At 57.9% G+C, this 14,381-nt stretch overlaps 2 protein-coding genes and 1 long non-coding RNA gene across 4 annotated transcripts; all 3 read left to right on the top strand.

The window, feature by feature from the left end:
* LOC136753360 (volume-regulated anion channel subunit LRRC8D) lies at positions 1-4,769 on the top strand. The gene is made up of 4 exons (XM_066709387.1): positions 1-984; positions 2,391-2,665; positions 2,828-3,202; positions 3,320-4,769. The coding sequence occupies exons 1-4, from the start codon at positions 1-3 to the stop codon at positions 4,521-4,523; spliced, it is 2,838 nt and encodes a 945-aa protein (XP_066565484.1). The 3' UTR covers positions 4,524-4,769.
* A 1,225-nt stretch (positions 4,770-5,994) lies between these two features.
* On the top strand, positions 5,995-7,978 carry LOC136754004 (uncharacterized). 2 transcript variants are annotated; one of them, XR_010817482.1, is made up of 5 exons: positions 5,995-6,128; positions 6,792-6,860; positions 7,087-7,122; positions 7,228-7,407; positions 7,758-7,978. It is a non-coding gene; the product is annotated as an uncharacterized LOC136754004 (long non-coding RNA). The 2 variants fall into 2 exon arrangements; XR_010817481.1 differs by having other exon boundaries at positions 6,002-6,128; positions 7,225-7,407.
* Positions 7,979-9,099: 1,121 nt separating this feature from the next.
* On the top strand, positions 9,100-13,849 carry ddx39ab (DEAD (Asp-Glu-Ala-Asp) box polypeptide 39Ab). Its single transcript, XM_066707734.1, has 10 exons — positions 9,100-9,205; positions 10,580-10,788; positions 10,909-11,036; positions 11,308-11,584; positions 11,706-11,824; positions 12,187-12,318; positions 12,594-12,703; positions 12,791-12,935; positions 13,354-13,501; positions 13,595-13,849. Exons 2-10 carry the CDS (start codon positions 10,581-10,583, stop codon positions 13,609-13,611), a joined length of 1,284 nt encoding a protein of 427 aa, XP_066563831.1. The 5' UTR covers positions 9,100-9,205; position 10,580; the 3' UTR covers positions 13,612-13,849.
* Positions 13,850-14,381: the final 532 nt, after the last annotated feature.

Here is a 14,381-nt window from a genome sequence, read left to right as displayed (position 1 = left end):
ATGTTCACGCTGACAGAGCTGGTATCGCTGGGGGAGTGGCGGGGCGGCCCGGGGGGGGGCAGGCTGCTGAAGCCCTGGTGGGACGTGTTCATGGAGCACCTGCTGGTGCTGCTGCTGTGTGTGTCCCTGCTGTCCAGCACGCTGCTGCTGTCCCGGGACCAGGTGGTGTGCCTGCCCTGCGACCCCCCCACCAGACACAACCATAGCAAGAGCCGCCCGCAGCCGCTGGCCGGCTCCCCAGACCCTCATACCACCACCCCCAGTGCCCAGCCCCCCGCCCCAACCATGCCTCCGCCTCCCCCCATTGGGCGCCGCACTCACCTGGACTACCAGCAGTACCTGTACGTGAGCCAGGTGTGCTACCACAGCGCCCTGCCCTGGCACAGCCGCTATTTCCCCTACCTGGCGCTGCTGCACTCCCTGCTGCTGCTGGCAGGGGGCAGCGTGTGGCTGCGCTACCCCAAGACCGCCGCCCGCCTGGAGCACTTCAGTGTCATACTGGGCAAGTGCTTCGAGTCACCCTGGACCTCGCGGGCGCTGTCCCACACCGCCTGGCAGGACAGCGAAGCGGACACAGAGGCGGAGACGGGGACGGGGAGGGAGGGAGCGGGAGAGACAGGGAGGGCGAGGGAGGGAGAGGCAGGGAGCGGACCCTCCCTGTCCTCCTCCACCTGCTCTTTGTCTTCCTCTCTGTCCTCCTCCCCGTCTCTCTCTCTCTCACGTGCAGGGGGTCCCAGCCTGGACCTGGGCACAGACAGCCCCCTGTTGACCCGACCCGCAACTGCGGCCGCCTCTTCCTTCGTGTGTCCCCCCCCCCAGTCCTCCTGCTCCTCCTCCCTGTCCTCGCTGTCCCCACCCCCCCGCGTCGCCGCCCCACCGCCACCCCCCCGGCTGGAGCGCAGTGACGGGGAGCAGGCACGGGCGCTGTTCGAGAGGGTCCGCAGGTTCCGGGCGCACAGCGAGGGGGGGGACATCGTCTACAAGGTCAGTGTCTGCACTGCTCTGTCTGTATGCACTGCACTGTGCTGTACTGCCCTGCGCTGCAGTGCTCTGTGTCTGTGTGCTGGTAACCTGCGCTGCAGTGCTCTGTGTCTGTATGCAGGTGTGCAGTGCTGCAGTGCTCTGTGTCTATGTGCAGGTGTGCTGTGCTGCAGTGCTCTGTGTCTGTGTGCAGGTGTGCAGTGCTGCAGTGCTCTGTGTCTGTGTGCAGGTGTGCTGTGCGGCAGTGCTCTGTGTCTGTGTGCTGGTAACCTGCGCTGCAGTGCTCTGTGTCTGTGTGCAGGTGTGCTGTGCTGCAGTGCTCTGTGTCTGTGTGCTGGTAACCTGCGCTGCAGTGCTCTGTGTCTGTGTGCAGGTGTGCAGTGCTCTGTGTCTGTGTGCTGGTAACCTGCGCTGCAGTGCTCTGTGTCTGTATGCAGGTGTGCTGTGCTGCAGTGCTCTGTGTCTGTGTGCTGGTAACCTGCGCTGCAGTGCTCTGTGTCTGTATGCAGGTGTGCAGTGCTGCAGTGCTCTGTGTCTGTATGCAGGTGTGCAGTGCTACAGTGCACTGTGTCTGTGTGCTGGTAACCTGCGCTGCAGTGCTCTGTGTCTGTGTGCAGGTGTGCAGTGCTGCAGTGCTCTGTGTCTGTGTGCTGGTAACCTGCGCTGCAGTGCTCTGTGTCTGTATGCAGGTGTGCAGTGCTGCAGTGCTCTGTGTCTATGTGCAGGTGTGCTGTGCTGCAGTGCTCTGTGTCTGTGTGCAGGTGTGCTGTGCTGCAGTGCTCTGTGTCTGTGTGCTGGTAACCTGCGCTGCAGTGCTCTGTGTCTATGTGCAGGTCTGCTGTGCTGCAGTGCTCTGTGTCTATGTGCAGGTGTGCAGTGCTGCAGTGCTCTGTGTCTGTGTGCTGGTAACCTGCGCTGCAGTGCTCTGTGTCTGTATGCAGGTGTGCAGTGCTGCAGTGCTCTGTGTCTATGTGCAGGTGTGCTGTGCTGCAGTGCTCTGTGTCTGTGTGCAGGTGTGCAGTGCTGCAGTGCTCTGTGTCTGTGTGCTGGTAACCTGCGCTGCAGTGCTCTGTGTCTATGTGCAGGTCTGCTGTGCTGCAGTGCTCTGTGTCTGTGTGCAGGTGTGCTGTGCTGCAGTGCTCTGTGTCTGTATGCAGGTGTGCTGTGCTGCAGTGCTCTGTGTCTGTGTGGTGGTAACCTGCGCTGCAGTGCTCTGTGTCTGTATGCAGGTGTGCAGTGCTGCAGTGCTCTGTGTCTGTGTGCAGGTGTGCTGTGCTGCAGTGCTCTGTGTCTGTATGCAGGTGTGCAGTGCTGCAGTGCTCTGTGTCTATGTGCAGGTGTGCTGTGCTGCAGTGCTCTGTGTCTGTGTGCTGGTAACCTGCGCTGCAGTGCTCTGTGTCTGTGTGCAGGTGTATGTGGCGCAGACTGTGTTCAAGCTGGTGCACTGCGCTGTGATCCTGTGCTACACGACGCCCTTGCTGGGCTCCCTGTCCTTCAGCCATGAGTGCCGCGCCCCTCACACGGAGCACAGCGCCCCGCTGCTGCACGCACTCACGGGGTACAGCACCTTCCTCTGTGCACACGAGTTCGGCACCACGCTGCGCAAACTGCAGCTCGTCTACCTGACGCTGGTGTGTGTGTACGGCCTGCTGGCTCTCTACACACTGGGCTGGATCTGTAGCAGGTACACGTGTGAGTGTGTGTGTGTGTGCGTGTGAGTGTGTGTGTTCTGGATGGTGCCATTCTCTCCTCTCCCTCACACTGAGATGTGTTCATGTTTCCCTGTTCTGTGTGCTGTTTTGGCGTGTTGCGTGCTGTGTTGGCGTGTCTGGTGCCACCCCTCCAGGCCCCTGCGCCGGTACTCGTTTGCGCGGCTGCGGGAGGAGAACGCCCTGGTGTGCGACGTGCCCGACGTCACCAACGACTTCGCCTTCCTGCTGCACCTGGCCGACCAGTCGGACCCCCTGCCCCCCCGCCGCATCGCCACCTTCCTGTCCCACCGCAGCGAGACGCGCCTGCTGGCCCGGGGGGGCGCTGGGGGAGCGGAGCGGCTACGCGGCCTGACGTTCCGGGACCCCCAGGGCCGGCCCACCCTGCACCTGTGTGCGCTGCCCTGCCTACCCCCTGCGCTGTTCGCCCAGCAGCACCTGCAGGTCCTGAAGCTGGAGCTCATCCCCCGAGCCCGGCTGAGCGCCCCGCTGCGCCAGCTCATCAGCCTGAGGTACGGAGGTGGAGGGAGCCGTGGGAGTGCATGATGGAGTTGCTTGATTTCAATACTAATTGCTTCCCAAACTCTCCCTCCCCCTCTCCTCCCTCGTTCTCTCTCTCCCTCTCCCAGAGAGCTGCACCTGTATGACTGCTGCCCCCTGCTGGACCCCGCAGGCCTGGCGGTGCTGCAAGAGAGACTGGAGGTGCTGCACCTGCGTGTGTCCGAGACGGCACAGGTCCCGGGCTGGGTGTGCCGCCTGGGGGGCCTGCGGGAGCTGCACCTGAGCGGGGGGGGGCTGTTTGCCGAGGCTGGGGGGGGGAGGGGGCGGGGCCTGGCACTCGGGCCGCTTGGGGGGCTGCGCCGGCTGCGCGTGTTGTCACTGCGCTGCTCTCTGCGCCGCATCCCGGGGGAGCTGGGCGAGCTGGGGGGCTCCCTGGTCCGACTGGAGGTACACAACGATGGCGCACGGCTGGTGGCGCTGGGGGGGCTGCGGCGGCTGGGGGGGGGCGGTCTGGCGGAGCTGGTGCTGCGCAGCTGCGAGCTGGAGAGCCTCCCGGCGCCGGTGCTCAGCCTGCAGGCCCTGCAGAACCTGGACCTCGCCTGCAATGCGCTGCGCTCACCGGAGGAGCTGCTGGGGCTGAGCCGCCTGCCCCGCCTGGCCTCACTCCACCTGGCGCACAACCGTCTACCGAGGCTGCCGCCCGGCCTGGCCCTGCTGCGCGCGCTGGAGCGGCTCGACCTATCACACAACCAGCTGGAGGCGGTGCCCCCTGCCCTGCTCGCCCTGCCCCGCCTGCGCTGCCTCGACCTGTCCCACAACCGGCTGGGGGAGCTGGGTGCCGAGCTGGGCCTAGGGGGGGCGATGGCCGAGCTCGACCTGTCCCACAACCACCTGGAGTCCCTGCCCCCCCACCTGCTGTGTGGCTGCCCCTGCCTGCGCTCACTCTTGCTGGGCTGGAACGCGCTGAGCGCCCTGCCCCCAGGCCTGCCCGCCCTGCCCCTGCTGGCCCGGCTGGATGTGAGGGGCAACTGCCTGGAGGCCCTGCCCGCCTCCCTGGCGCTCTGCCCCTCCCTCAGGAAGCCGGGGCTGCTGGCGGAGGACTGGCTGATGCGCTCTCTGCCCCCCGCCACCCGCGACGCCCTGCTGCGACCCCTCACCACTGCGCCCACCATGCCCCCCCTGTGCCCACCGACCCTCCCGAGCCTCCTGCCCAGCCCTGAGACCCCCAGACCTCCAGACGCCCCTATTCCCGACTCCCCGCCCCCCACTCCCACTCCCACTCCCACTGCCGCCCAGCTGCTGTCCTTCTGGGCGCTGGAGTCTCAGATATAGAGACTGACACACTGACTGACTGACATACTGACTGAATAACACACTGACTGACTAACACACTGATGACTGACACACTGACTGCCTGACCGATAGACTGACAGACGCACACAGACTGTCTGACTGTTGTTGGACTCAGCTCACCCTGTTTACTCTGCTGTTGCACAAGAAGACGCAGGTCTCTGTCAGCTGATGTTGCTGCCCTGTTATTAACTGGATTAAAATACCTCTCTCAGGCAGCGTTCGGGGCTGCGGTGGGACATGTTGCGGCTCCTGCCCAGCCCTGGGATAGGGGGGCAGCAGCGTGGGGGGGGCAGCAGCGCGGGGGGGCGGGGGGGGTTCACTATTCATGAGATTTAGGTCATTTAAAATCTCATAAATATTACATATCTACGGAAGGCAGTAAGAAGAATAAAACAAAAGCAATGTAACATCTTAAAATCTGGTTGTAGTTGATGGGGAGCGCAGTGCGGGTGTGTGGTGGTGTGCAGTGGTGTGTTTTGTGCGTGTCCCCAGAGAGATTAACATAGCGAGGGGGAGGCAAGGCATTGATAAACCAGGCCGATAACAGTCGCAGAACTCACTGATGTGAACTAACTCAAGGCACTTTCACCTACTGTATTTTTGTAGATCTTTTAATAAATATTAATATTTTAGTATCAGATGTTTCTGTAGTATTATTACCTTTGATTGTGCAACCACACTGACACACACACAGTGATACACTCACACGCACACAGAAATCTTGACAGTCACAAACAAACTAATACTGACACCCTGACACGCACTGAGACACACACACTTACACACCCACACACAAACACTGACACCCTGACACACTCTCACACACACTCACACTCACACCCACACAGACAAACACTGTTACTCATGCACATGCACACAGACACACTCACATGCACACAGAGACACAAAAACACAGACACACTCACACGCACACACATGCACATACACAGACACACTCACACTGCCACACACATATATACACAAACATTGCCATCTGACACAAACACACACACACATACAAATACACAATGAATTGCACATGTTGTGACACATACTGACAATCTGACATGCACACACACGCAAACACACCGTGCACACTGCGACACTCAGACAAACACACAAGGACACTAGCCCACACATGCACACACTATACACACACAGATAACACTGACCCCGACACACTCACACAAAGACTGCAATCACAATCAGACAGAGACAGAAGCTGTGATTAATGGAGCCTCAGTACTCTCCCCCCCCGCGGCTCCTCACCGACGTTCCTGTGGCCTGCCCCCCCCACACACACACCCTTTCTCTCTGTGCCAACCAGCCTGGCACACCCAGACACGCTCGTCTCCCCCAGGGTCAGGGAGAGAGCCTCAGAATTCTGCTTTTGATTTATGTTTTTAATTGACACCCCCCCAACAACACCCCCCCCACCAGCACCAGCACCTGGGAGAGGATGGAAAGTCCCCACAGCCAGGCGGGGGAGCAGGGGGTGAGGGTGCAGGTATAAAGGTCTGTCCAGAAGAGAGACGCACACTCACCTGACCTCACCTGCACCGCCGCACTCACAGGACACCACAGGTGAGACAATATTAATGACGATAATGACGATATAATATTAATAATGACTGCTGGTAGCTATTGTTTCATCTCCTGCTTTTATCCAAGGTGACTTACAGAGATTAAGGCATTCACTGTGACATCAACAACTCTAATGCTTTATAGTAAGAAGAATGATTATTATTATATTGACAGACTGTACCTGTAATTTAGTTGTTTATTCCTGTGTGGCTCAGCTCTCCTGTAAAATTGCACTTGCATAATGTTTTCTTCATACTTCTCGCTTTTGCATTGCTAGTCCTTGTGTTGTTTTTATGGATTTCCCCTCTGCCCCCTTCACCTGAGCTCTTAATGATGTCGGCTCTTATTAGCTTTTCTGTATTCTGTGTTTACTGTACATTGTCCTATACACTGTGTAATTTGGAACTTGTAATTGCATTATGCTCTGAACTGCGCTGTGTTATTGCACTTTGTATTGCTCTTATATTTTGTTAGTCGCCCTGGATATGTGCGTCTGCTAAGAGATAAATAATAATAATATTATTGTGACATCACAGAACTGACTTATTCTTAACTGAGTTACTCTGAGGAACAATAACGATGATACATGGTGAGGATTTTAGCATATTGATTGTGAATTCTTGTGGTTTCCTTCTATGTGCGGTGGTGTGTTGCATGCTGTAGTTCAGCTGACCAGTCATGCGTGTAGCCGTGTTGCTGCTGTGTGCTCTGTGCACCGTTGTGACTGCCTCTGTGAGTCTGACACCCCGACCTGCACACGTATACACACACACACACACACGTATGCACACACACTGCACAGACACACACGCTGCACACAGACACACACATGCATGCACACAGACACAAACGCTGCACACACACAGATGCACAAAGACACACACACACACACTGCACACAGAGACACATGCACTACACACAGTAGCTTGAATGTTACAGTGCTGTCTGTGTGTTTCAGACCCTGAGGAGGAGGAGCACTGAGGGGCTGGGAAAGGTAAGCTGGAGTGGACTGGACTGGACTCAGCTGGGCTGGACTGGGCTGGACTGGACTGGACTGGGCTGCACTTTCAAACAAACAGCATTTCTTTGTTGCCAGCAGGCCAAGGCAGCCTCTGACCACGAGATCCCTCTCTACATCCATCCGGCTGGGCCAGCTGCCTTCTACAATGGACCTGTGCTCAGGACCAGGCGGGGACTGGGGGACACACTGGTCAGTGGGCCACAGAGCGTGATGAGCAATGAGAGCGGGCACGAGGGCGACTCCCCCGAGACCGTCTAGGTGAGATCGATCGGTCCGTTGATTTATTGAACACGGGGCCCCTTGCAAGGGACTAGCGGGTGTGGAAAGGAGAGTACGGGGCGAGGGACACTGCGCGCCCAAAGGGACAGCCTCAGGGCAAGACACGGGGGGCACAGGACACAAGGGGCACAGGATGCATAGGCCGGTAACCAGGACCACCTTCCAGAACGCAGTGAGCCGTCCACTGGGGCTCTAACCATACTGACAGCAGCAGCAGAAGAAGAGACAGAGCAGTGAGCAGCTACACTAATAGTAGCAGGAGCAGAGCAAGTAGTTTCTCTCCAGTTCTGTTCCTGTGGGATTCTAATGATGTGTGTCTCCATCCACAGGGAGCGACCAGCGGGCTGCAAGGAGACCACCTTCCTGTATTTTCAGCTGAAGACACAGAAACACACACACATAGACACACGCACACACACAGAGAAAAACAGAAATGCATACACACCGTCACACACACAGAGCCCCACTCGCTGCAGCCTCCTGTATAAGACCTGTACCATAACTAACCGCTCACTGTGACTCTGAGTAATAAAGCTGAGTTTTGTCTGCAGTCTTTCCTCCATTGTTCATTATTTCAATAGTGTCCCCCTGTCTGTCCCTCTATCCACACGAGTCAACAGTGTTGTCCTCCACTCCATGCTGCCAGACCTCGCCACTCTGATGTGCGCTCGCCCCCTGTGCAGGGCGTCGGGAGCCTCTGGGGCTCAGACACAAAGAGGCGAGTCTGCGGCTCGGCCCAAGACAAAGGGCACAACTACAGGGACATTAGCAGCTGCTCTCGGGACTATGGCCGGGCTGGGGGGGTTGGGGGGTGGGAGGCTTGGCAGGGGAGAGGAGAGGAGACAGGAGAGCAAGACAGGAAAATATAACCTCAGAAAGACTTAGCTGTACAAGAAATCATTACAAGTGTGGAGAGAGCTGGGGCCTGCTGTTCAGCCATCACCAACCAGCTCCGTTTCCCATTGCATTGTGGGTAGAGCAGTGCCGCCTGGTGGCACATAGTATATATAGCGGCATATAGTGTTTATAGGTTTCACTGTAGATTTCCTAACAAAGAGTCTCTTAATAATGACAACATCAACTTTATTAACGTACTCTTTCTTTTCTTGCTCCAGATTATTGATTGAAATAGACCATTCTTGTGCGCTCAACGATTAAACCATTTCCTGTCAGTTTTACACTGGTTTGTAATGTAGGATATAAGCTACATTTCATTATCACAGTAATTAATTATTAGACTAACTCCGACCGCACTGAAACTCACTGGGACTCTATAAACACGCGATATTAACAACGAGCCTCCTGTGTGCCAGGGAGGACGGGGTAAATACAACAGACTGCTGCGGGAGAATAAATCCCGGCGAAGGCAATTTATCCATAATATTAAAATCTATTCTTTTTTAATTTTTTACATTTTCCAGAAGCCACGGGTGACTCTAACGACCCAAAACGAGACGGCTTCTTAAAAAGAACTCGATAAACAAAGAGTTGTTTTCAAGTCGCCCGGCGTTTGCCACAACTTCCGAGCGGGTAAAATAGGGCCCGCCCTTTGCTCCATCGCCCAACCAATCGGAGCCGGAGGGAGGGAGAGATGGACACCCACAAGGGCCAATCCCCGGGTGGACTGGGGGAGTCTGCATGTGATTGACGTGTCCGTGAGCCAATGGGGACGCCGGGCGTCTCCCGGGCGGCAGTTCCGGAAGCGGGTATAAACCGGGCCTGGCCATGTGGGCCGCAGCAGCTGCGGACGGAGCCTTGCGCGGAGCACGATTGCGAGGTGAGCGGCGCCGAGTTGACCGTTTTAATGGGAATTGAGCCTCCATCGCACCGCTTCCACCCTCCCTGCGCAGCCGGGCGGCCACAGCGCGCACATCCGCCGTCTGAGCACCGTGTTTTTGTTCCGAAGTGCGTGTTTTTGCGGGTTAAGAGAGACTGGAGCTCGGCAGCCGGAGCTGCGTGTTTGCGCGGTTTTGGGCAGCCCGGCTTGTTGCGGGATTTGAAATCCTCGGTCGGCTTTGACGGGGAATCTCCGTGCGGGGGAGAGGGGGGTCCGGACACGCAACAGGTCCACGGGGCCGGAGGCAGAGCAGCGGCGGCGCCGGAGCGGCTCTCCGGTGGAGGGTGTTTGAATGGAGGCGGCCGGGGCTCCATTGTTCCGGCAGCAGTGATGGCCGTGACGCGCCGCCCAGCCTTCCTTCCTCCGGTCTGCTGAGCGGGTGCCCCGCGGTGGTCGGGTCGTGACGTCAGCTCGGGCTCCTCCGGGCCGAACCGGTTCTGTATGTTTCATGCGTTTAAAATAAACCCGCGCCGCTCGACCCGGCGCCGGGAGCCGTGTGACCTGCCCCCTCCCCCAGCCTGGTGTGTGTGCCGGTGGAAAGTTGTGCTGCGGGCTGGAGAGCGTCGGTGCGCTCACTGGCTCGCAAGCTGCCCGGGGTGTGACGGGTTTAAACCGGTTTGTGTTTAAAAGTATCGGCGTTAGTGTGATGGAGAACTTGGTGGTTTTTAGGTTTTATTTTAAATGTGTCTGACTTAAACGTCCCGCCGTCAACCGGCTTTATGGCTTGAAGTCCAGCCCGTGTGTTAATATTGCGCCCGCCTCATGTCGACCGTTTGTATTCGCTCGACTTTCCGGAGAGAGAGGGTGGCTCTCCCGCAGAGGCCGACAGGAAACACCGCGGTCCGGATCGAGGCCTGCTCTCCTCTCCGGGGGGTGGTCCTGATCAGTGTGGCTTCGTCGCCCGTGGCTGAGCTCAGACGCGCATTCGCTGCTGTATCGGGTCTGCACCCCCTCCTGTCGGCCGGTTATGGTGAACCGCGTTGTTTTAAAGCCAGACTTGGTGCAGCGTAGAGTCAGGAATTAATAGGCCTGAGACTGATTGTACTTTGTTAATGAGTAGCTTTGTTGGAAAACCAAACGTGTGTAAAGACTGTAATTGACCTGTAGTTGGGTCCGTTCCCCTGATCATCTATATGGACTGGGTTGTGGGTCAACTTGTACTAATTAAGCTACATCAGTGGACCCTGTTAAGAGTCAATTGTAGTGGAGCTCTTTAGGACCAGGGCCGAGACCCCACTGGACTGTGTCTCTCAGGACCGGGGCCGAGACCCCGCTGGACTGGACTGTCTCTCACTAACCCCCCTCCTTTCTCAGCATGGCAGAAAACGATGTTGAGAATGAGCTGCTGGACTATGAGGAGGACGAGGAGCCGCAGACCGCCCCCGAGAGTGCCGTCCCTGCAGGGAAGAAGGAGGTGAAGGGCTCCTATGTGTCCATCCACAGCTCCGGCTTCAGGGACTTCCTGCTCAAGCCCGAGCTGCTGCGCGCCATCGTGGACTGCGGCTTCGAGCATCCGTCCGAGGGTGAGTGTTTATCGGAGGGGGTGCGTGTCTGAATGTGTCTTTTGAAGGTACACTAGCTCACCCTGCGGACGAGTGACTCAACCCCCCCCACTCCCCTCCACTCCCCTCCTCTCCCCTCAGTGCAGCACGAGTGCATCCCGCAGGCGATCCTGGGCATGGACATCCTGTGCCAGGCCAAGTCCGGCATGGGCAAGACGGCCGTGTTCGTGCTGGCCACCCTGCAGCAGATCGAGCCTGTGGAGGGACAGGTGAGCAGGCGGGGTGTGTGTGTGTGTGTGTGTGTGTGTGTTACAGAGCACAGGGTTGTGTTGTGAACATGCTGCTGCTGTGCCCCTGACCCGGAAGTGCTCGACTTCAGTGGGATCCTATAGCAGTCGCTCTGGATTGTCAGCCACAACACTAATTGCTGTTCAATAACTCTTAATGGCCTGGATTAGTGAGGACCCAGGAGCTCTAGTGAGCCCGGTCAGTTGGCACACTGTCCGTCACTCGGTCACTAACGCAGGCTGTCCCACGCAGGTGTCGGTGCTGGTGATGTGCCACACGAGGGAGCTGGCCTTCCAGATCAGCAAGGAGTACGAGCGCTTCTCCAAGTACATGCCCACAGTGCGCGCTGCCGTGTTCTTCGGGGGCCTGTCCATCAAGAAGGACGAGGAGGTGCTGAAGAAGAACTGCCCGCACATCGTGGTGGGCACACCGGGCCGCACGCTAGCGCTGATCCGCAACAAGAGCCTGAACCTGCGCAACGTCAAGCACTTCGTCCTGGACGAGTGCGACAAGATGCTGGAGCAGCTGGGTGAGTCGCACTGTAGCGGTGACTGGGGGTGGGGGGGGTGTAAAGATGTAGCAGTGATGGTGTGTGTCTGGAGTAGTGAACATGTTGTTGCAGTCCGCTGACCCCGCCTCTCTCCGTGCAGACATGCGGCGTGACGTGCAGGACATCTTCCGGCTTACCCCCCACGAGAAGCAGTGCATGATGTTCAGCGCCACCCTGAGCAAAGAGATCCGGCCCGTGTGCAGGAAGTTCATGCAGGACGTGAGTTGGGCCGGCTCTGTCCCCCCGGGGCTCCAGGGCGAAAGCGGTTTTAAAGCCCAGACTAGTGCGTAGCAGTGAGGGTGTTGTCTGTGTGAAGGAGCAGCGGGTGTGATTATTCCCTGTGATCCCCTCTCAGAGTGGGGGGGGGGGGGTTCATCTAAAGAATCGCTGGGTCTCGGGTGTAATCGGAAGAAACATTTTGAGTTTCTCATGTCCAGCTCAGTCTGTGCCAGAAATCAAGGTCTTGGGGGGGGGGATAAAAGTTGCATTACAATAGAACATCCTATGCTTATTCGATTTTTTTACCACCCAGGACTGTAAGGCAGGCCAGTGTGACTAACTGCCCCCTTCCCCCCCCCTAGCCCATGGAGGTGTTTGTGGACGATGAGACGAAGCTCACTCTGCACGGCCTGCAGCAGTACTACTGCAAACTGAAGGATAGCGAGAAGAACCGCAAGCTCTTCGACCTGCTGGACGTGCTGGAGTTCAACCAGGTAATGCACACGCGTGATGAGTCGCATGCTTCCCCTCGCCCGTGTGATGCATGGTGCAGAGCTTTACATGACGAAGGAAGTGGAAATGGAAAAACCCAGACAAACCAGAACAACACGCGCGCACACACACACCATTGTTCCCCCCCAGCTGGCCGGTACAGTCGGTCTCTCCCTCTCTCTAGCACGCGGGCACACACAATCATCCACATCCACAAAGTGTACATGCACACGCACCCCCTCTGCTCTGCCGTGTGTAACCCCGCCCCTCTCCCCAGGTGGTGATCTTTGTGAAGTCGGTGCAGCGCTGCGTGGCGCTCTCCCAGCTGCTCGTGGAGCAGAACTTCCCCGCCATCGCCATCCACCGAGGCATGGCCCAGGAAGAGAGGTGAGCGTCGGCAGTCTTCCCCCTCGGGCCGCCGGCAGACCCCTGCACTGTGTGTCGCTCGTGTCTCATGCCCCTCTCTGCCCCCAGGCTCTCGCGCTATCAGCAGTTTAAGGACTTCCAGCGGCGGATCCTGGTGGCCACCAACCTGTTTGGCCGGGGGATGGACATCGAGAGGGTCAACATCGTGTTCAACTACGACATGCCGGAGGACTCGGACACCTACCTGCACAGGGTGAGTGTGGAGGGCGAGGAGACGAGAACATCTGTCCTGTTAATGGAAGATCTGACTTCTAATGTACTGTGGGCCAGGGGGCAACTCCAAGAAACGGCACCCCCTGGAGTGCTCTACCCATTCTGTGAGAATCACTCGCTCTGGTCAGATGTGATGTACTGAGCCCAGCTCTGGCCTGAAATGGTGACTCTTCACACTTACTTAACGGGGCGGGGGCTGCTGGGCCGAGGGGTGCCGGGGCAGCGGTGTAGCCGGACTAGAGTGGCCTCGGTTTCTGTCCAAACGTCCCAATGCACTTGATAAGCCTGTGCTGCGGGGGTTTCCGCAGAAAGCTTGACCAGTGGGCAGCCGGGACGGTTCAGATGCTCTCGCTCCTCCGGTGCTGCGGTGTTAACTTGTACCCCCCCCCCCCCTGCAGGTGGCGCGCGCTGGCCGCTTTGGGACGAAGGGCCTGGCTGTCACCTTTGTGTCGGACGAGACTGACGCCAAGACCTTGAATGACGTGCAGGACCGCTTCGAGGTCAACGTGGCCGAGCTGCCCGAGGAGATCGACATCTCTACCTACAGTGAGTCTCTGCCCCCCTGCCGTCTGCGCTGCGTTGAGTCGTGCGGTGTGTCCGTGTCGGTGTGTACTAACTGCACGTCTCTCTCCCCTGCAGTCGAGCAGTCCAGATGAACCCCCAGCCGGTACCGGCCTGCTCTCCACCCTCCCTCCACTTTTTCAAGAGCTCCTGAATGTTTGTTTTAACCCCCTGCTGCCCCCCCCCCTCTGACTCCACTCGGCAGGATAAGATTTTTGTTTTTTCTCCCTCCCTGGGGGGGGGCAGTGGGGTTGGTGGTGCGATTTTAATTTAGTTTTTCTTAATTGTTTTTGTTTTGGGACAAATGAAATTAAACCTTTTTATACAATGTCAGTTCACTGTGGTCTTCGTGCTGTGCGAGAGTGTCCCCTCCTGCCTGGGGGCTTAGGGTGGTCTCCTTAAAGGAGCCCAGTCTGGGTCCGCTACGTCCGCGTCTAAGAGTCACGTCTGTTCGGCTTTAACTGACCCAGCTGAACATTCACACCCTGCACCGCTGGTCACCCACCCTGCGTCGGGTCTGTACAGAGTATTGACCTCGCTGAGGTGCGGGGGGGGGGGGGGGCAGTTTACGGGTCTTAGTCCTCCACCACAGACACGTGTCCCTCACACTCGCAGCACATGGGTCTATAAACGACGCTCAGTCCGGGTCAGGGTGTCCGGTGTCATTGTGAGCGGTGCTTATTTTAACCCTAAGCGGCTTCCTCTGCCCGAAAATATCTATGTGGATATCGGTGTTCCCGAAAAACCACTTGACTGTCTGCCTTAGGGGCCGGTGGCAGCACGGGCGGCCGCTCACAGGATCGATGCACGTCTGTTCTCACGGTCCATCTGACGGCTGGATTGCGATTTGTAATCGCTGGGATCT

Source organism: Amia ocellicauda, chromosome 7 (assembly GCF_036373705.1).
Source record: "Amia ocellicauda isolate fAmiCal2 chromosome 7, fAmiCal2.hap1, whole genome shotgun sequence".
Lineage (NCBI taxonomy): Eukaryota > Metazoa > Chordata > Actinopteri > Amiiformes > Amiidae > Amia > Amia ocellicauda.
The sequence above is the reverse complement of the archived record's forward strand: the minus strand, read 5'-3'. Positions and strand labels throughout refer to the sequence as shown.

Coding starts and splice junctions, on each gene's coding strand:
- LOC136753360 (XM_066709387.1), top strand. CDS start 1: ATGTTCACGCTGACAGAGCTGGTATCGCTGGGGGAGTGGCGGGGCGGC. Junction 2,666..2,827: donor CTGGGCTGGATCTGTAGCAG/GTACACGTGTGA, acceptor CCACCCCTCCAG/GCCCCTGCGCCGGTACTCGT. Junction 3,203..3,319: donor CGCCAGCTCATCAGCCTGAG/GTACGGAGGTGG, acceptor TCCCTCTCCCAG/AGAGCTGCACCTGTATGACT.
- ddx39ab (XM_066707734.1), top strand. CDS start 10,581: ATGGCAGAAAACGATGTTGAGAATGAGCTGCTGGACTATGAGGAGGAC. Junction 10,789..10,908: donor CTTCGAGCATCCGTCCGAGG/GTGAGTGTTTAT, acceptor CTCTCCCCTCAG/TGCAGCACGAGTGCATCCCG. Junction 11,585..11,705: donor CAAGATGCTGGAGCAGCTGG/GTGAGTCGCACT, acceptor CTCTCCGTGCAG/ACATGCGGCGTGACGTGCAG.